At 39.4% G+C, this 22786-nt stretch overlaps 1 protein-coding gene across 1 annotated transcript in view; it reads left to right on the plus strand.

Moving 5' to 3' along the window:
- Positions 1–808: 808 nt before the first annotated feature.
- The window catches only part of PLG (plasminogen), a 42467-nt gene continuing 20489 nt past the window's right edge, over positions 809–22786 (plus strand). The window contains exons 1-10 of the mRNA XM_082404537.1: positions 809–953; positions 5187–5322; positions 6587–6693; positions 10526–10640; positions 12392–12531; positions 13946–14066; positions 15650–15768; positions 17173–17335; positions 18019–18164; positions 21390–21549. Of these exons, the coding sequence (XP_082260663.1) occupies positions 905–953; positions 5187–5322; positions 6587–6693; positions 10526–10640; positions 12392–12531; positions 13946–14066; positions 15650–15768; positions 17173–17335; positions 18019–18164; positions 21390–21549 (1256 nt within the window). The 5' untranslated portion in view covers positions 809–904. The remainder of the gene's footprint in view (positions 954–5186; positions 5323–6586; positions 6694–10525; positions 10641–12391; positions 12532–13945; positions 14067–15649; positions 15769–17172; positions 17336–18018; positions 18165–21389; positions 21550–22786) is intronic.

A 22786-nucleotide genomic window follows, 5' to 3' on the forward strand; every position in this document is an offset into this window, starting at 1 on the left:
CAATTCCTGAATATTATTGAACACTGATGTAAGAGTTTTAAAGCATGTACTACCTGGTCATTCTAACCTTAAGCCAGGGCAAAGTACAGAATCAACAATTAAAATCAAGACATTCTTTAAACTTAATTTCCCCACTCTTGCTTCATTTAATGAGGATGAGACTATAATGCACTGTGAATTCACTGGGGGAAAAGATTGACATTTTATAACATCATCTATAATCATGGAAACCATATGAGTCCATTGGACATAAAGTTTGATAATAATGAAATATTGTAACTTACGTAGTGATTTCTACACAGGTACGATGTGGAGATGTTAATAGTGATGCTCTAGCTTTAGTCTGTAATCTGAGGCCAAATAGATTTTGTCCATTGGCTTCATCCCTTGTGAGCTAAGTGACCTTGGGAAAGTTAAACTTTCTCAGCCTGAGTCGCCTCATCTGAAGTGGGGATGATAATAATATTGCCTGTTTGGAAGGTTGGATGAACTATGCGGAAGGTCTGGCATAGAAAAGTCCTCAGCAAATGTTAGCTATTGTTGTAATTTTGTTTTTCACCCAAAAGAAAGAGAGTGAAATAAGAGGGAAGGAAAGAAGAGTAAGTGGGAAAGATGATGGGCTGGGGGCAAGCAGGGAAGCAGGAGGCAGTGTGGGGCAGCCGAGGGGGCGGGCAGTCTCCACCACTTCCCAGCATCTATTGCAGACTCCGCTCTCAAACATTTTGTAAGATCCTCCAGTCAAGGTAATGTTTGAACACTTCAGAGCACAGTGGCAATGGGCCTCCAAGAGAATAATTAACTCCATGTGATTATCTTGTTTGTGGGTGCATTTCCTCTCATGTAAGTCAATAACATCTTGGAATTGGGACGCACTGTTTTCCGGACACTGCTGGCCAGTCCCAAGATGGAACATAAGGAGGTGGTCCTTCTACTTCTTTTATTTCTGAAATCAGGTAAGATATAGAGATTGTTTTCACTTTAATCAATGTATTTTTTTCCTAACAATGTATTAAAAATAGATCCATGATGGTTTCATGTGCAACTTGTTGAATTTAGCTTTTGACTTGTGAGATTCCCAGGTCACAATCTAAGAATGAGGAAATCTTCAAGAAATGTTTCGTTTCCTTCATGGGAATACTGGAGACAAGTGGGCAGAGAAAATAATGAATGACGTTTTCAGTCTAAAAGATGGAGCCCACGTGATGGTTATTTTAGTTAGAAAAAAAAATAGCCCAGATAGCTAACAACCCCAGAAGTTGTTAGTCTCTTTGCCTGGTTCTCAGTTTGGTTAATGTAGACCATTTTTGTTAAGGTGTCATATTTTTCTGACTTTCAAATATAAACAATGAAATATCTCCGACCATATTCTTTGACCAGTCTGTGGTTGTGTTAACCTGTTCTCTGTTTGTTATGACTTAAGGAAGGCTTTCCATATGTATAAGTTTGCTTCTTATGCCTGGAGAAATCACAGGCATCGATTTGCAGGATGATGTCCATACAATAATTCAACAAATCTCCACTGAGTACCTGAGGTAGGCCGGGCACATTTTTATTCGTACATGCATATGTGTGCGTCCTTTACTAAGTCCAGCTTATTTAGCTGATACCGTAGGTATTGTAGTAGATTTATACCCATTTTATAGATGAGGAAATCTGTCCTTAGGAAAATCACGTTATTTGCCTATTGACCAAATTCCCAGAAACCAGGACTTTAGCCAGGGCTTTCCGAGAAGGAATCAGATGCTTCTTCTCACTTTTTCAACTTTGTTTAAACCTTTGTTAAAATATTCTAAGCATGTCTTCGTAGTTCTTTTTTTTTTTTTTTTTGACAGCTTTATTGAGATATAATTCACATACTATACAATTCATCCATTTAAAGCATACAATCCATCCAAAGGTTTTCAGTATTCAGGGTTATGCAACTATCACAATACCTTTTAGAACACTTTTATTACCCCCCAAATAAACTCCACACCCCTTAGCTGTCACCTCCAACTCCTCTTCTCCCCTCTCCCCAACCTCCATCCCCACCCAGCCCCTGGCGATCACTAATCTACTTTCTGTCTCTGATTTGCCTGTTTTGGACATTTCTTATAAGCGGAATCATACAGTATGTTAGTGGTTCTTCATATAAACAATGCATAGATACTTGAAATTCAATTTATAAGTAGCCAGATAAAATTTTACGAGCTGTACTTTAAATTAGAGTCAAATACATTTGAATTTAGTGGAGCCATCTAAAGAAATATCAAAGAAAAAACAGCAGAAGGTTGCATAAAGAGGTTTTCATGGGAAATGGTTGTGGGGAGTGGCGCAGGGGTGCACACTCTATTTTATTATTATTTTATTTTTTATTTTTTTGTGCACACTCTATTTTAGTCCATGGGAAGCAGGACCTGGAACTCTGGATACAGTGGGGCACACCCAAATGTTAGAACAGACTTCTCTGCAGCAGGATTAACATACGTCTTCCCCAACCTAGGGGGAAGAAGACGTGCATAAGCTCTTTTTGAAAGGAAGGCATTTACTCTGTCTTTCCGTGGAAGTGTTTCATCTCTCCAGTGCACTGAAATGACCAGGGAGAGGAAAAAAAATCTCCTTTTACAGCTGTTCTCAGTGAGAGGTGGATAAGCAGTTTGCATTTCACAAACCACAAAGTCTTTTCTTTCAAACACACAAGCATGGGTGTACATATACACACTACCGTGATTTAAAAAAAAACAAACCCACGTTATTAATAAAATATACTTGTTTTGGTACCAATATACATCTACATTCAGCATAGAATATAAAAATACTTTTGTTACTAAAAAAATTTGTCTAATATTTCTTGGCCAGTAAATAAAGTGTATTACACCACATTGTCACATGATCCCTGGAATTAAAGAAAGAAATTATTGGGGGAAAACTTTTCAAAGTAAAAAGAAAAAAATTTATTCTCTTTTGGGATATTTCTTTGGTGTATCAGCTCCTAAGGTGGGTCTCAGCAGCTATATGCTATGAAACATACTAACATAACATAATTAAAGGGTGATAAAAATGGAATTTTTCTTGTTTTGATATCATTTACACCCCAGCCTGCTCTACTTTCTAAGAACTCTTCAAAAGATCTAATTTCAGTCTTTATAGGATATACTTTATAGAGTTCTTGTGTTTGTTTTTAAAGTCGCATCCTGATCTATAGAATTTACCAAAGCACAACTCTTCCTGGAAATGAGAGCGCAAATTGGGAGATAAATACAGGATGAAGACCTGGGTATGGGTCTAACATATCTATTTCTCTATAATCTCTTGATACACGTATCAGGTGCTGTTTTGGTGTATTAAACTACATCAGTCAACTTCCTATTCAAGGATGGAACCATCCATCCTTCCAGTTTGGAGAATCTCAGGTCGAGGAAGGAAGAGCAGAGGCAGGGCTCTGGAAATAGTTTTGTCCTAATCTAGGAAAGTGCATCACGCCCTTGTGGCGTGTGTGTTTTCAGGTGGTAAGGGATGGCCCTTCTGAGAATGAAGATCTGACCCTTCATGACCCTTCCTACTAGATAATTTTCATCAGTACCCAAACATGCTCTAGAATGTCTCATCTTCAAAAATTTCTGAGAGGACCTAGAGATGATCACACTAAGTAAGTCAGACAGAGACAAATATCCTATGATATCCCTTATATGTGGAATCTAAAAAAATGATACAAATGAACTTATTTACAAAACAGAAATAGACTTACAGACATAGAAAACAAACCTCTGGTTACCAAAGGGGAAAGAGGGGGGAGGGATAAATTAGGAGGTTGGGAGTAACAAATACACACTACTATATATAAAATACATAACCAACAAGGACCTACTGTATAGCACAGGGAACTCTACTCAATATCTTGTAATAACCTATAATGGAAAAGAATCTAAAAAAGAATATATATGTATAACTGAATCGCTTTGCTCTACACCTGAAAGTAACACAACATTGTAAATCAACTATATTTCAATAAAAAATAAAAAAAAATTTCTGAGATTTCATATGGCCTCTAGGAAATGCTCCTTTCACAGCCAGACTTCTGAAAAGACTTGTCTTCCCATGCTGTTCCCACCGCCTCTCTTGGTCACTCTTCAACCCGCTCACCCTGGCTTTGATCTCCACCCCTCCCCTCAAAGTGGTCAAAGTTGCCAGGTTGCCTAATTCCATTTAGGCAAACTTTAGGAAACTTTGCTGTCTCCATTAAATTAACCTCTTTTAGCCCCTCACCCTATGAAAACGGCTGGTGTTCCATCCCAAAAGGATAGAGGCTGAGTCTCCAGGCTTGGAATAGAGCTGCCACAGCTGTCTCAGGTGCCACATGTCTCAGGGGTACTCTTTGTAGCCTTGCGGTGGGAACATGGCTGAGGCCCCCCTGGCCACCCTCTGCAGAAGCAAGGGGGCAGAGCGACCTTCAAACAGACTCTTTGCCTCAGATTTTATGTCCGAGGAAAATCAAGGCCATTGTTTGTCCCAAGCTCTGCTGTTGTACAGTTTGCTCAGAAATGCCAGAAAGCTGTCATCATCTTGGCAAAAATGATTTCTCTTTAATAAATAGTGAGGTGTCACTCTACCAAGTCCAGTATAAAAATGACCATGTATTGTGGTCAAGATTTAGTCCAGCTCTTATTTATTCTTGACATCATCAACTCATTAAAGTTTTTGTATCTTGTGGTGGAGCCATTCAGAGAATGCTTATCCCATCAGTTTAAGTGACAGGGCACAACTAAAGTTTGTACTGTAGGAAATCGAATAGTGGCCTCCAGTTTCTATTTATACCCAGGGATGGACAAATCAACATCAAAAGTTGCCCTTGGTTGTCTCTTACTGTTCCATCATGACATGCAATTACTAGCAAACAGATCAAAATTTTTCTTATTTAACGTTTCATACCCATTAACGTAGTAACATGGAAGTTGTTAAATAGTTCTAATCTATTAACCTAACAATCCAGTTGATCTTTTAACATAGTGCCATCTTTTAACATAGTGCCATCTATTCATGGAACTGTTTTCCTAATTAAACATTTTTATTCACAGCCACATTCTGCTTCCAATGGAGCAGCCAGTTTTACTTCGTTGATGCAAAGCGAATAGTTTACAAATTCATGATAATTAAACAATGGTGTTGATGCATTTATCAGTTGTCCCACTTTTATCTTCCATTTGTAGGTCTCGGAGACCCCCTGGATAACTATGTAAATACCCGGGGAGCTTCCCTGTTTAGTTTGACTCGGAAGCTGCTGGTGACAGGAAGCATAGACGAATGTGCAACAAACTGTGAGGAGGAAAGAGACTTCATTTGCAGGTATTTTCTTGGTCACTGAGCCTACACAGAAATCCTGCTGCTTGAGACGCTATTACATTGATCACGAGAAATTTGCTCAGGGATTTATCAACGAAAATAGGATTTAAGAGGAAAGAGGAATTTCGTGGGATTGGAGTTTGGAATCTGTATTTGCTCTCTGTATCTGAAACCATACGGTTTCTTGTTAATTAGTGTCCCCTTTAGAAAAATGCCCCCAAAGGAAGTTATTTATTTTTACACATGACATGGGCAGCTATTGTTCTGAGCTCTAGTTTTTAACATTATCGTCGATAAATATTTATTGAGGATCATGTGACTGGAAGTGTCCTAGACCCTAAGGAGCCACAAAGCATTGATACAATGATCAGTACATAGGGGAGATATATATATATATATATCAGTATATATGATAGATTTTTGTGTAGATACAAAAGCCAGGGCTTGCCCTTTTAAATTTGTGGTATAGTCACAGAAACTGGATAAAATATAAAAATTAAAAAAAAACCAGCCAATGCAAGACATTGATAAGTGACATAATCAATACGTGCTCTATGAAGATTCAGAGGAAAGAACAATCCTAAGAGTTGAGATGACCAGGGAAGCCCTGGGGAGGAGGTGGGAACTGAGCTGGGCTTTGAAGGGTGAGATCTTGGTAAATACTGACCACGCGGGAGGGATTCTAGGCAGAGGGCAGCATGGCTGGGCACCTGTGAGAGGGACGATGAAAGGACCAAGTCAGCTGAAGCAAAGGTTCACACAGGAGATGGGGCAGGAAAGGAAGCCATGGACGGCTTTGATGCCAGGCTCAACATCCATGCAGGACTGAGGTACAGGGCAGGGAGGTGTGAGGGGGAAGGGGGTAGAATGCAGAGACATAGGCAAGGGGAAGTTACAGGAGTCCACGTGGACCCTCTCAGGAATGGGTTTAAAGCACTCAGTTGCTTCTTTCCAGCATAAAGCAAATATTCTGGCACTTCATTAAGAAAACTAGTGAAGAAAGAATAAAGCAGTTGAAACAGAGGGGAAAAAAAAAAAGAAAATTTGGAGGGGGAGAAGGTAAAGGTAGAAGAAAACAAGAGTAGCTACCATATTGCTGCATCCTTTGACGATACTTCATTGATACAGTGCCAAGTTGAATTGGAAGTAACAAATTCTGAGCTCCTTGATTCATCAAGAGAGTCATCTTTAGTCTCTTCCTTATTAATAAAACTTTGCTTTCCTTAAATAAAGGAACAGAGTTGTGCTTTCTGTTTCTCTTCCGCAGGGCATTCCAGTATCACAGTAAAGAGCAACAGTGTGTGATAATGGCTGAAAACAGCAAGTTTTCCCCAGTCCTTAGGATGAGGGATGTCGTTTTATTTGAGAAGAGAAGTACGTACAATGTTTTCTTCCTTCTCCCCATTCCCCTCCCCCTTCTCTCCCCCAGCCCGTTTAATATGTGTAATTTATCAGACCAGCGAACGGAGGCGCTATGGTGTAGTGAAATTGAATTTGGAGTCAGAAGATTTGGCCACTAACCCACTATGTCAACCTGCATATATGACTTCACCCTTTAAGTTTCATTTCTCTTGGTTTAAAAACGAAGGGATTGGATTTACAAAATCACTTCCACCTCTATGACCCTGAAAATAAGATACTGAAAATTTTATTTTATTTTTAAGGAGAAGAGGGAGAGTCTACAGGTTTCTTATGATCTTGGTTTTTTGTTCTGCAGGGACCACGGTCCTTGGTCTGAAGCCTGGAGAAATAGCAAAACTGAGGTGTTTTCAATCTGCAGTAACATTTGAATAGAGAAAATATCTTTATTTTTACTTTATTTTTACATAGTTTCCTTGAAAACTCTAGATCTTTCGTTGTTTAGGATCATGGGTGGCCTAGATTCCTACGGAAGTTGCATGTCTTCTAAGATGTGTAAAAGTTCATTAAGTCTGTACGAAGATTTAAGTGAATAATGATGCTTTCAAAACTATTTCCTATTCTCTGTTGCTGGCAAGGCATTAAGACTATTTTGATAACAGTTTTGCTCTCCAAATATTCTGTATCAGAGGTGTTGAACTCAACCAGAAACATCCTATTTCACTGATTCTTGACAATGGCTTACAACGTTCTAGTTTCCCCACAAAACTCTAAATAAGATTTTGAGAAGTGTTTTTTTAGGTTAGGATTCTATCTACACGTTGGTTCATCTTCTTAGGTTTAATTATCTGTGCGTCTGCTATACACACTTCCAGCCCACTGTTTAGCTCTAATCCTTGAGTCTAAAGTGCAGATTACATCTGAAGTTTATCTGTTGACGTTACTAGTTCTTACAAATAGTAAAGGAAGAGATATATGGGATTACCCACTGTCCGTCAGATTTTTAAAAAGGCGGTGGGATACTCTCTGCAAAATGCTAACATTTAAACATGTCCTTTGTAAATTGTTAACCAGAAGGACCATGGGGGTGACCGCTAGGCTTAGTTTGGATAGTTGAAGAGTTGCCTGTTTTCAAGGTGATGGAAAGGAGCAAAAGGTTATATAAACTCTGGCAGGTACATACAAATAAAAGAGAGGTAAAAAGTCAAAAGTCAGTCATTTTTTGGTGCTTGTTTCTTTACTGTGGAATATTGATCCACTGTTAAATTACCTGCCAGGGTTTTGCTGGGAATGGTCAGTGTCAAATTAGTTACATCTCTACATTTGCCACCGTGGCCACTGCTGCCACTTGGGTCTAAGCCGCCATCATCACTGGCTGTGCCACCAGAGCGGCTGATCTGTAACTTCTCTGCTTCAAACCTTTAGTGCCCTAGAAGACAATCGAAATACTCACCAATTGCTGCAGGGCCCTGCATTATTTAAGCTTACCTCATGTGCTGGGCTTATATCTGCCCCTCCTCCAGCAAGGCAAGCACACACCTCTTCGTCCTGGACCCTCCTCTGTTCTTCCGGCTCCTTCTCATCTCCCAAATTTCAGCTCAAGCATCACCTCCTTTGAAAAGTCTCCCCTGACCCCTGGCCTCCAAAGTACCTTGAGTTTACCTTTTTGATAAGTGTAATATATCTACTATAATAATATATCTCAATGAAGATATATCTGCAATCTTTATATAGAACGTTGGGTTTAAAGCAGTAGCTGCTATAGGTGTGTTAGAAGTCCTTTCCCCAGACAATTGATTGATTAATTTAAAAACTTGGCTAAAGTGGGAAATCATAAAAGATGACACAAATATACCTTAAATATTTTATATTTTCATTGAAAATGGAAGCTTACATTGGCACCTTTTGATGTAAAGCAGAGGCTTTTTTTCTTTGAACATGGGGCCGCCAACAGGAGTTATCTGGTGCATTTCTTGCATAAACCACACTCTAGTGACTTGTCTATGATAATTAATGTCCTTCTCTTTGAAGTCGAGCAGGTCTAGAGACATCTACCAATCAATCTGTCTGTAAAATTCTTTTATATTTTTATGATTCCTCTCCCTTCAAACTCATATCAACTATATGAATGGATTGCTCTCAGTGGATTTGATGACAATTTTTAAAACTATTCAACTCAAGTCCTGCTACCTGCAGGACAGGCCAATAAATCAAGAGATGATTTGCTGGGACAAGGAATAGAGACTTTATTCAGAAAGCCAGCCAACCAAGAAGATGGTGGACTAGTGTCCCAAAGAACCATCTTCCCTGATTAGAATTCAGGCTTCTTTTATACTAAAAGGGGAGGGGGTGAGGTTGGTTGCTGCAGACTTCTTGGTATAGGAATCCTTTGCTCTTGCAGCTGGCCACATAAGTCCCGTCACAATGTACCTATAAACCTCCAACGAGATAAGTGTTATTCTCTGTTCTGCAACCTTTGGTCTCTATATGAATGGAAAAGTGTTATACCTTTAGAGGTCAGAGCCTTGAGAATGGGCTATCCTATATATTTCAGGCTATAGGCAACATTCTTAACTTGTAGCAAAAGCAACAGAATACAAAAGTTAAAGAAACAGATCCAATATGGAGTCAGATTTGTTCTTCACTACTACACCATGGGTTCCATTTCTCTTTTTTTGCCTGTTCCTCACTACTCTTTCCTACTGAGAGTTTGTAATGGAACAAGAGGCAACAAAGCATTGTGCAGAGATGGGTGTTGGCCTTATTCCAGCCTTACAAATTTGTTGCAGGGATTATGATGAATAAATGTAAAGAAGCTGGCACCGAGCCCTGCACTTGGCAGGTGCTCAATCAACAATAGCTATTGTTTGGGATTGACATATATACATTAACATGTATGAAATAGATAACTAATAAGAACCTGCTGTATAAAAAATAAATAAAATTAAATTAAAAAAAAAATTATTCAACTCTTTCAAGTCCTTGAAACCATTCAACTTAATTTTTAAAAAAGCTCCATTTTCCCCCAATTCATTTCTCAGTTTAGATCATCTGTAATCAAATAGAGCTGTATAAAACGTTTTGGAAATAAAAGCAACTGACTCTTGGTAAGCATATAACCCAACTGGTAGGAACAGAGTGGGTGGGCACACCCGAAAGTGGCCTGCCAGCCACAGATGCCCACCCTGCCAGGTGGGCACCTGGCAGCGTGTTTTAAAGGCAGGATGGGGCCCACTGGGCAACTGGTGCGTTGGTTAAGTGGAGGCTGGTTGAGAGCATCTTCTGTAAACATTGAAAGTAGACCACAGTCATATCACACTGTTTGGCATTTTTTCATATTTAAAATACTACTGGGACCTTCCAAAAGTAGAAGCGGCTTGGATCTCTTTCAACATCTGAAAACCTGCTGCCCACCTTGTGAAGAAGCCCGCATCCCCTTTCCCATCCACTTTCTCATGATGCTATTAATTTTCTCTGTTACATGTGTCACCACAAGGTTGTCTATTTCACAGTCTGTGTTCTTGATTACTTTCTGTAACCGGCCCCCCTGACTCCACTGGAATGTAAGCTCCACGAGGGCAGAGCCTGTGCGGTTCCTACTCTTGGTGTTTCCAGCATCCCCAGCACCCAGCATCTGCCCGGCACATGGAGGGGCGGTAGTTTTGAGTAAAGGAATCAATGCCCCACATGGCTTAGTTAACTGTAACTCTTACACAGATGTAAAAGACTGTCCTTTTAAATAGTGGGCAATGGTGTCTTTTCTCTCAATGTGTTCAAGTAGTGCAAGACTTCTTCATGATTTTTCTTGTTGTGAAAGTGTTTGACCACTGTTTGGACTTCCTTGCAGTGTATCTTTCAGAGTGCAAGACTGGAAATGGGAAGAACTACAGGGGCACCATGGCCAAAACAAAAAGTGGTGTTGCCTGTCAAAAATGGAGTGACAATTCTCCACACACACCCAAGTAAGACTTTCTCTTTTGTCTCCGTGTTCACCTCTTATACTCAGAATGATTCCATTACTTCTGACTCAAACCATAACATGTGACTAGCAGGTATGGGGAGAACCTTCTTGATGCTGGGGCAGAACCGTTCGATTATTTATGGAATAAAAGCAGAAAATGGCTGCTTTCCATTCATTCTTGCGTATATGCTTTTCTGGAAGACTGAGAACAATAGAAAAGAACTATAAAACCATGAATTCTAGGCTGATCTGAGAAAAGACCAAAGATGACTATGCTTAGAACTGAATTAGTCTAAATCAAACACACCATGTGTTCACCTCAACATTGTGAAAAACAGATTATCTTGCAACTTGCCTGTTATTTATTTTAGTGTCTTCCTTTTTGTGCTTTGCCCAATATGGTATTAGGTGGATTAAGTTCTCATTAACAATGCTTATCAAGTGGGAATTTAGTGTCTATGACCCTTCCCCCTCCCCTACCCAAACAAATTGCCTTTATGCATCCCTGTGAGATGGGCAGGTCTCATATTCCCAGCACATTAAGGCTTATTGAGGTTAAAATGATTAAACCAAATGGCCAAATCATGGAATGTCAAGGGCCTTAGAGATAATATAGGCCATCTCTACCCCAGCAGATGAGGAAACTGAGATCCTGGGGGTACCAAATCTACCAAAAACAGGTACATGGAAGAACCAGAAACAAGAGCTACCATTTCAGATTCTAAGTCTTAGGTTTTTGTTTTTGTTTTTTTTTTAAATTTATTTTTGGCTGCGTCGGGCCTTAGTCAAGGCACGCAGGATCTTTGTTGGGGCATGCGGGATCTTTTGTTGAGGTGCACGGGCTTCTCTCTGGTTGTGGCATGTGGGTTTTTTCTCTTCTCTAGTTGTGGCGTGCAGGCTCCAGGGCTCTGTAGTTGTGGCACACGGGCTTAGTTGCCCCACAGCATGTGGGATCTTAGTTCCCTGACCAGGGATCGAACCTGCATCCACTGCATTGCAAGGCAGATTCTTTACCACTGGATCACCAGGGAAGTCCCAAGTCTTAGGTTTTTAATCTAATTTCTTATCGCTACGTAGCAACTCATCTCTGAAAATGAGCTTAACTCCATCCTCCCAGTCTCCCATTAATTCTGGATGCATCTCAGAGAGGATGTGGAATTTGGCATCAGACAGATCTGACTTTAAACCCTTGAGATACTACTTATTAACTGCTCAAACTTAGGCAAGATTTGATTTGTTTCACATGGCTGTGCCTCAGTTTTCTCATCTGTAAAATGGGAATAATAACACCTTCCTGATAGGGATTTTTGTTAAGACTACATTAGAGAATGTATAGAGAAATTTCAGTGTAATACCTCGTGCAGAGTTCACACAGACAAAAGGGTGTTAACTTCTATTACTTTTACAGAGAGAAGGGCAACTGACAAAAGCAGGTGTTAAGAATGCATAGTGAATTTGGCAGGCTTTTGAGGGCTTTGTACTTCTACTGTGCATAAAGACACTTTGGCTCTACTTCCAGGACTTGGCTGTCCACATAGTAATAATAGTAATAGTAGCTACTCTACTGAAGCAGGCTATCAGCAGAGACACTGAAAATTGGGTGACACAAATGCTATAGAACATAGCCGAAATGCATTTGGATGACACAACCTCGAATCACAGATGGGAAAGAGAGAGTGTCTTATCCTGCCTTGCTGATAACATGCTGATTTTAAAAATATAGTCAAAGGGGTTCTTTTTCATCCTCCACAGCTTTTCACCTGAAAAATATCCTTTCGCGGAATTGGAGGAGAACTACTGCAGGAACCCAGACAATGATAAGATGGGACCTTGGTGCTACACCACAGATCCAGGCACGAGATACGACTACTGCGACATTCCTGAATGTGAAGGTCAGGGGTGGCTCTAGAAAATGCTTTCTTATCTGCCCTTCGTCTGTGGAGTAATTTGCTGTAAATCAATTTTCTACAGGGATATTAATAATCAATCAGTGCTGTGTTTGACAGAATCAAGTAATACATGACCTCTTGGAAAGGACCAATTTTGCATATTTTCCATTATTGATCTAAATTATTTTTATTAAAATGTACTTCAACAGGGACTAATATAAAACTAGATATAAACTCTAGATGCAAACTTCTTATGCTTAAAGTTCTGACACAGTCTAAAGCCAAAAACATATTTGCAATTAAATCATTAAAATAAAATCACAAAATCAATACAATTCAAATACACAATATTAATTTAACATGGTAGACTTTGTTGTTTCATTGAAACCAAGCAATGAACTAGTTTTTAAATCAGTATTCTATTGTTTTAATGGACCAATCAATTTAATAGTGCACCTCAAAAGTCAATGCTAAAGATTTAAAACATCCTATTGAAAAATGTTCATTTCACGTTTCCTGCTATATTTATCGGTGCCATGGGGGAATGAGCAAGGGTGAGATATGTGTAGCCACATGGATAGTGTATGTACCACGTGAAGGCTCACTTCCCCATCACTTTGTCTATTCCAACCATGGGGATCCTTTACTTGTACACTATGGTATGAGGTCATTTGGCCCTTCACTGACATGAGAGCATCATTTTCGCATTAAGTCTGCTTCAGTTTTCCTTATTACCCCATAAAAATTAAAGTCTTATACTACTTTGCTGCACCTTGTTCTTTCAAGTATTCCAAAGTTTCCATTTTTAAGTGATGTAAGAAAGAAAAACAGCCAGTTATGCTTCTCAATAATATAAAAACAGAAGCACTGTCCCTTTAGGTGAATATTGTTCCCGCGTGAGGTCATGAACACAAGCAAAAACCCTAGCACTAAAATCCTGAGAGGGTGCTGGCTTATTTGGCAGTTATCCATATGATCAGAATAATTTCATAGAAATTTTTAAAGACCGCCATTGGAATGGGGACCCCAAATATTAAAAAATTCTAGTAGAGAACTTACAGACTCCTGAGATTATGTGCAACCTCTCCCCCGCCCCCTTCCCACCCACCAAGGACCACACATCCCACTTTGAAGACATGGCATTATGGAGTTTCTGGATTTGGTCAAGACTATAAGAGTTGAGAAGGTATTAACCAAAATATACTAATTTTACCATTTGAAAAAGAGAATGACGTTTTAGATTGTATTAGAAAATTAAGCCTTTATTGCCAATTTTGTTGCCAAGTGATTGTTGGAAAAGTACATCGAACAAGTGGCAAAGGTATCAGACATTTCTAGTGGGATTCTAGTTTTTACTCCGTTTTGCTTCATCCATTTCATCTTCTTTCTTCCTTTCCTTCTTGTCCGTTCTGCCCAGATGAATGTATGCATTGCAGTGGAGAAAATTATGAGGGCAAAATTTCCAAGACCGTATCTGGACTTGATTGCCAGGCCTGGGATTCTCAGAGCCCACATGCTCATGGATACATTCCTGCCAAGTAAGCCTCACTGGGAGTGGAATTAGATGTTTATGACTCTGCAGTGTTATGGGTAATTTAATGTTATTTAGATATTTTAGCATTCCTCAAATAGTGAACATACCTGATGTTTTTGAATTTCAAAGTTTGAATCTTCCCACATGACTGCAAATGAAGGATACACTCTTACTACTCAAAATGTGGTCCATGGAAGAGAGATATCATCTGAGAGTTTGTTAGAAATGCAGAATCTCAGACCCACTGAATCTGAATTTGCCTTATAACCAGATTCCCGGCTAATTCGTAGGCACATAAAAATTTAAGAAAAACAGATATATCTCACTTGTGTATTTTGCAAATATTTCCCTCTTCTCTTTCTTCCTTTCCTTTTCCTTCACACTGATGAGATTCAAGGCTTCCTAGCCTATGATCTGTGGATGGGCTTTAGGGCTTTGTGAACCCCTCAACATTTTATGTGTATTTATATCAGTACATTTTTCTGGGGTTGAGGATTCCTAACTTTCACTAGCTTCTCAAAGGGGATCATGAATCTATAATAGAAATGAGTCCCTGATTTAGAAAGTAATGATTAGTTCTAGAGTACAATGTTCTACATCTTCTAATTAATTGTACTTAATTGTACACATTAATTGTACTTAAAACACCTCCCTCTCTGTAGCTGCTTCGGTCTTTCTCTTCTTTCCATGACGACTATAGCATTATAACGGGACTTATAAAAACTTATAGGCAAAGGGACTAAGTCACATATTTCAGTGTAGAAAACAGCTCCACTGAATTTCTGTACCTTCCATTCCAAATAGCTATCTTAAAACACAGCTGTTGCCATTTTCCTTTCCCTATTGTATTCCAAAGAAGAAATACAGTAAAGCCTCAAGGCTCAGAATTGGGTAAATTTACTTTCAGGAAACTGGGTAAATTTACTTTCAGGAAAGCAATCCTGCAAGAGGATTGCTTAAGCCACTGCTGGTTGCTCTGTCCATCCTGACTAAGCATTTACAGTCTCAGGAAGGGACGTGAAATGAGCCCAGAGGGGCACGAGGCGTGGCGTGCATCTCACAGTCTCAGTCACTGGGTCCCTGTTGTTGAGGGGACTCTCTGGCCTGCACACAGGAGCATAGCTTATCCGTCTCAGTTTCTACAAGCTCAAAGGCTAGCAGGACCAGAACCGGGTAGATCAGAAGGACCATTCCTTTAAACTATGAAGACACCAACTACTAGGCTGCACTGTTTACTAGATGACTATCTCTAGCCAGTAAGTACTTTGTGTTTTAAAAATTGCTATTATTTGCAGCTGAATAATTGGAGTTGGCTTACATCGGTTTTCCAGATGGCCAAAATGATAAAGTTGATCCCATTCTATGATCTTTGCACATGTAAACTGTTAGAAAAACAATCCTTAGAATACTCGGCTAATGTTTCTTATGAGATTGTCATCCCACTGAGAATAACCTTCATCCAGTCACCTCCTTGGGTGCCTGACTGTGCCTAGCACACAGCAGGTGCTCAATATTTGCTCATTTGAAATGATTCTCCTCCGTGGATGTAAATGTTCAGTGCTGTTAAAATCCTTCTTGCACATTCAGATTTCCAAACAAGAATCTGAAGATGAATTACTGTCGTAACCCTGATGGGGAGCCCCGCCCATGGTGTTTCACCACCGATCCCAGCAAACGCTGGGAATTCTGTGACATCCCGAGATGTAGTAAGTATGCTCATACCCAGTCCTCAGGGATCTTCACCTGTTCTTCTCTTGGAATCAAGAGTGCTGTGCCTGAGTGTGATGCCTGAAAATTGCCCTATAAATTCCGTGGGATGTGATTACTCTTTTAAAACAATTTATTAGTTACTGTAGGTAATTGATCAGAGTATCTAGTTACTATGGGGTTTTTTTGGTCCCGTATCAGAGACTTCTGCCTTTTTTGAGTACAGATGAATGTAGACTTTTGGGAGCGATCTCTGACCCTTATGGTTCTCTAGTGCTAAAGGCAAATCAGACCCATGCCTTCTGGTACATGGATTTCATTATCAACCAGAGTTCTTTTTAATTGTAAGCAAAGAGGTGTCTCTGGATGTCCAGTTTTTCAGTATGTTCAACTTGGGAGGGAGCAACAGGAGAAGAGAGGTCGGGGGAGAAGATGAAATGGTAGACCTAGCAGGAATGAGTTGGAAAAAACAATTTTATAATATTTTCCTTCTATGAGAATTTGAAGCAAGGCACTGAACAAGGGCATCTGAGACCATTAAAAAGGACTCAGTAGGCCGTGAGGGCTGGCTTCCTGTTCTTCGCTCTGATGGTCATCCTTAGGGAGGCTGAAGTGCCTCGGTACTCTCCTTCCTTATGCACATCAGTTTCTCTTTCTGTCATCTTCTTTTATTTCTTGAGACTTTCTTTTTTTTTTTAATTGAAGTATAGTTGATTTACAATATTGTGTTAGTTTTGGGTGTACAGCAAAGTGATTTGGTTATAGATATATATATACATATATATATATATATTCTTTTTCACCCAATTCTTTTCCATTATAGTTTATTACAAGATATTGAATATAGTTCCATGTGCTATACAGTAAATTTTTGTTTACCTGTTTTATATATGGCAGTGTGTCTTAAGAATTTCTTGACTTCTCACTGCATACCCTTTTCCTTGGAGATACTATTTTCTTTCTTCCCATGGACTCTCTCTGTTGTTTGGCTTTGCGGAATATTGGGGGTCAGCCAGTTATGTTTACTTAATGAATAATTTATTCTTCATAAAGGAAGTTGGATTGTTGGTACACGTGCAGATTTGAGGTGGGATGTGACACATGTTGATGCTTACTGTGTGTGATGAGCTGAGAATATAGAGAAAACAGAATATAGAAAGAAGCATCTACTCCAAGGGTCTTATCGCTGGAGGAGTTCCTCATGAGATGGTCTTGGAAACATCGATTCTACCACATCAACTTCTTCTGAAAAACGATAAAAAATTTTCAAATGCCAATATCTGGGAGGATGAGTGGAAAAGAAGACAGGCTGATGCTCCCTGCATCTACCAATCCCCCATAATATCCATCTGTGAATCCTTTACTTAAAAAACATTCATTGTCATGTATTTTTCCCATTTAAGCAACACTGCCACCATCTTCTGGGCCAACATATCAGTGTCTGAAGGGAAGAGGCGAAAACTATCGAGGGACAGTGGCTGTCACCGTATCTGGGCACACCTGTCAACGCTGGGGTGATCAGACACCCCACAAGCACAACAGGACCCCAGAAAACTTTCCCTGCAGGTGAGTCTGCTCTGGTCTCCTCCCGGTCAGCTGGATGGAAAGTGAAATCCCATTGACTTTGCCTTGGTGTTAGTGACAATAGAAACCTAGGCTTACAGCATTTGAGAATGAAAACTGGTCAAGTCACATGCAAGGGAAGTGAAATTTAGCGCTGATTTTCCTAGAACACTGGTTCTCAAAATGTGGTTTCCCAGGCCAGCGGCATCAGCATTATCAGGAAATTTGTTAGAAACGCAAATTCTTAGACCCTATTGTAGATCTACTAAATCAGTAACCTCGGAGTGGGTTTCAGCAACATTTTGACATTTGTACTAAACGTACAGTAAGGCTTGAGAACATTTAAATTCCAGGGCTATGATACACGCTTTTGGAGGCAAAACAGTGTAGAAAATACCCATTGTGTTTCCAGCATACAGCACAGTGCCCAAAGCTGTGGGAAAAGACCTATTTTGCTTCATTAGACACAGCCAAGGAATATATTTCAATCATTTCACCCAAAGAAGCATCTGTGCCATAATTCTCTGGAATCCTACTCTGCTTAAGTTCCCACCCATTATTCAGTTTGTATAATTCTAGAGAATTAGCTGGATACATAGCCAACATCACTATTAACAAGCGTGTGTGCACTTTGTTATTTCTTTAGCCTTTTTGGAAAACCAAACTCACAGTCACTTCTTTTTCAGAAATTTGGAAGAAAACTATTGTCGTAACCCTGATGGAGAAACAGGTCCATGGTGCTATACAACCAACAGTGAAGTGAGGTGGGAATACTGCACGATACCATCCTGTGAGTCCTCTCCATTATCCGCGGAACATTTGGATGCCCCAGGTAAGCAAGGGCAATGAGAGCTTACTGAGAGCTCCAATGCACTCTGTATTTTTCTACTCCAGTAGTAGCACAATATACAGCAGCTTTGTTTACAGTTTCATTGTGTTGTGGTCAGAGAACATGCCTTATGATTTCATTTATTTTCAATGTGTTGAGGCTTGTTTTGTGGTTCAGAATAAGGTCCTCTTGGTGACTGTTCACATGCAGAATCTGGCTTCTGCTATTGTTGGGTAGAGTGTTCTACAAAAGCCAATTAGGTCAAGTTGGTTAGTACTGTTTAGCTCTTCTGAATCCTTACTAATTTTCTGTCTACTGTTCTATCGCTTACTGAGAAATGAATGGTGACATTTCCAGCTTCAGCTGTTCATTTCAGTTTTGTGTTTGCTTTATATATTCTGGAGCTCTTCGTCAGGCACAGACACACTTAGGATTGTTGTCTTTTTGAAGAAATGACCCCTTTATCCTTATGTAATATCTCTCCTTATCTCTAGAAATAGTCCTTGTTCTAAAGTCTACTTTTGCTGAAATGAATACAGCCATAAGAGCTCTATTTTTACTAGCGTTTGGATGATACATCTTTTTTTTCCTCAGTCTTTTAATTGAGATGTTTAGACTGTTTGCATTTAATGTAATCGTTAACATGGTTGGATTTAAATCTACCATCAAATTAGTTATTTCTACTTGTCCTATTTGAATTTTGTTCCTTTTTTCATCTTTCTCTGCCTTTGCATTAATTGAGTATTTTGTATTGCCTCATTACCACTGATTTTAGTATTTTTTAATGTTTACAATATACATCATTAACTTATCATATTCCACCTACAAATAATATTATTTTACTTGATGTATAATGTAAGAACCTTACAACATTGTACTATTTCCTCCCTCCCAAAATATTGTGCTATTGTTCTCAAAGAGTTTACTTCTATTATGTTAGAAATCTCACAATAAATTGATACTATTTTTGCCCTGAACAGTCATGTTTTAAAGCAATTATAAATTTAAAAAACGTTTATATTTACTTTCATTTATTTATTTCTACCATTTCTGCTGTGCTTCGTTTCTTTTTGTTGGTTCTCCAATTTCCATCTGATGTCATGTTCTTCCTGTAAAAAACTTAACCTTTACCATTTCTTGTAACACAAGTCTGTTGATGATGAAGTCTTTCAGCATTTGTATGTCAGAAAGGGTCTTTATATTGCCTTCAATTTTAAAAAGTAATTTTTGTTGGGTATAGAATTCTGGGTGGACAATTGTCTTCCCCTTTTACCACTTTAAAGATGTTACTCCATTACCTTCTGTTCTGAGTAGTTTCTGATGGAAATCTTACCTGTGTTCCTCTGTATCTAATATTTCTTTTTTCTCTGGTTGCCTTTAAGACTTTCTCTCATCTTCAGTTTTCAGCAGTTGATTATGGTGTATCTAAGTGAGTCTGTTTGTTTGTTTACTTATTTATTTATGGTATTTATCCTGCTTGAAGTTCTCTGAGCTTCTGGTGTTTGCTGATTGTTGATTTTCATTACTTTTGTAAAATTCTCAGCCATTACTGCTCAAATGTTTCTTTCCCCTGCTCTTTCTCTCTGTTTTCCTTTTTGGGACTTCAATCACCCAAATATTAGACCATTTCATATTGCCTCATACCTCTTACATGCTTGTTCTACTTTTTTCCCCCCCACTGTTTTTTTCTCTTTCTCTTTGTGTGTCAGTTTAATATTTATCAATCTATTTTCAAGTTCACTGATTCTTTCCTCAGTTGTGTTTAATCTCTTGATCAGCCCATTGAAGGAATTTTTCATCTCTGATAACATGGTTTTTATTTCTAGTGTTTGCATTTTATTCTTTTTTTTTTTTTAAAAAGAGTTTCCATCTCTGCTGAAATTCTTCACCTATCCATGCATATTGTAGTACAAGATCCTTCAACATATTATCACAGTTACCTTATAATCTCAATCAGATAGTCTCCACATCTCTGTCTGGCTCTGAGTCATCACTGAATCTGGAGCTGTTGATTGTTTACCACTCAACAGTGGCTTTTTTTTCCTTTTTTTTTTTTTTTTGGTCTGTCTTGTAATTTTTAATCAAATGCTGGGTATATATGTAGAGGAACAATAACTATTGAAGCAAATATTATTTACACTTTGAAATGGGCACCCTTCTTCTTTTATCAGTATGTTATGTGGATAATTGAACTGATATAATTAGCAGATAGAAGGAATTTGGGTTTTTGTTGTTGCTGCTTTTACCTTAAGTGAACCATAGGTTTCAAATCCCTGCAGTGATGGGGTGAAATCACTTTGTGCTTAGAGTAGGGTCTGGGGTGCTGAAGAGTTTTCTCAGTATTCCTAATCCCTTCTCAATTTTTAGCAATCACTGCATGCCTGCACCACAGAGGGGGGTCATGCCACACTTCTAACCTGACCCTTGTGGTAGACTACTGTTTCTTGTTACTCACTGCTAAGATTTTGGTGGAGGTAGGCATTCTCTATCTTCCTGGTTTACCCTCAGCCTTAGATAGACTCTGTGCACCTGGGTTTTGAAGGTAACGTTTCTCAGTATTCTTGCCCCTTCTTCCCATGGAGCTAAACTCTAACTTGTATGTGGGGTGGGTCTTGGGTGGAAGAGTAGCAGACTTCTGTTTTGGGCTGGTGAAGTATCCTGGCACAAGAGAATTTTCTGCCCCTCCTCCAGGGTAATAAGATTTTCGCCCTACACCTCCCCGAGAAGCAGTGGATCTTTGCCTTAGTCCTGGATGCAGGACCATTTCCTGCCCCACTCCCCAACAGCTTGAGGTTTTGGCTTTGTATAAGCAAAGAGTCTCAGGAAATGCACAGGGTTTTCATGTCTTCCTCACTGTCACCCTGTCATCACCTGCAGCCTACACCAATGAATGTGTCTCTTTCTGGAGACCTGCCCAGTTGTTCTCATGATCTCCCAGTGGAGATCCATAGAAGAGAGCTTGCACACGAGTGCAATGTCCAGTTATAAGCCCTCTGCCCTGCTTATTTTTTTCTGAGTTTTAAATTAAATATTTACCAAAAAGTTAGGTCATTAAAATTTTAGAATGTTATGGATCTATTGTTTTCTTTGCATGTCCATCTGCCTGCCAATATGTAAAAGAGAAGAGTGTTAGTTCCCAGAGATGACTATTCCGTTTGTTTAATAAATTATTTCACATATTTCTCTGTTCTAGTCATTATTTACTGATTTCTTCTACTTCCATTTCAGTACCACCCGAACAAACTCCTGTAGCCCAGGACTGCTACCAGGGTAATGGGCAGAGCTATCGAGGGACATCATCCACTACTGTCACAGGAAGGAAATGTCAATCTTGGTCATCGATGATACCACACCGGCACCAGAAGACCCCAGCAAACTACCCAAATGCGTACGTCTTTGATTTTTAACCATTAGAGGAGCAACAGCCAACTTAAATTCCTGTTAAAAGGGCCATGCTTTAAACAAATATCTTCGGACCAAATTTCCTTTGGCTCCAGACTATGAGACAAAATGTCTCAGGCAGCTTGCTTTTGAGCAAAATTTCTGAAAGAAGAGAAGCTAGAGGCTGGCTATCTTTCCTGAGTAGTTTTGCAGAAGCAGGGTGGGAGATATAGAGGGGCTGAGGTCATAGTCGTAAAAAGCTCAGAAGAACAAATGATCAAGAGCTTAGAAATAGCATCATTCCACAGCACCTGCTAAAGATCAGTGTGGTCTTTCAACTATGGAATTTTATCATTTCATCCTCCAACTCCTGAAGGGGTTTTGTGTTTGTCATTGAGTAATAAATATAAATATGTATCACCACCAGGTGATAAATGTAAGTATTTTTTCACCTGACCTCTATAGATACATTGGGTCCTGGGCACTAGTGGTCTAAAGGGATACGAGTTACCAGAACATTAGGAGCAAAAGCAAGAAGGCAGATTAGAGTCAGAAAGTATACAGATACTGATAGGCAAAATGGACATATAGATGAACAAAAGCTAGGTCTGGTCAGACCAGCTTTTCTGCGATAAATGGCTGTAAAACATATGGAAAAACTGTTTTCACATGACGGACAACAGACAACACAGGCCTGAGACTTTTCAGAAAAGAAAATAAATTAGAAGAAATTTACAAGTACCCTGGTTTTCTTCCTGGAGATACTTCCTGGACTGCGGTGCAAGGAGATGGAACCAAAGCAGACCACAACAGTCTTGCTAAACTGAGGAGGCAGAGATTGGAGTTGGGGATTAGTGAGGCAGCTTGGATTTAGTAGGCTGGGTAATAATGAGGAAGGATCTGTGCAGAGAAGGAGCTCCAGAAATATGTATAGAGTTCTCCTTAAGTCTCTGGCTGAATATAAAGCTGCAAATGCACAGGGAGAGATTCCACAATGTTAGTGGGGCGAAGAACAACTAACAGGGAACAGTGAGATAAACGGAGATTATAGAACTCACACAGCACTAGGAGATTCTGTGTTTGCAGATTTGGGATTCTTACTAGCCAGAGAGGAGAGACTTCATGGGACACCTTGGGCATTCAGTAAGGAATCCAGAAAAGTCACACTTTAGGAGTAGGATTAGTGTATTCCTGGAATAAAGGTTACTCTAGAAAAACACCCTAGCAAAGCTTTAAAGCAATCC

The sequence above is a fragment of the Balaenoptera borealis genome, assembly GCF_965194805.1.
Source record: "Balaenoptera borealis genome assembly, chromosome: 9".
Classification (NCBI taxonomy): domain Eukaryota; kingdom Metazoa; phylum Chordata; class Mammalia; order Artiodactyla; family Balaenopteridae; genus Balaenoptera; species Balaenoptera borealis.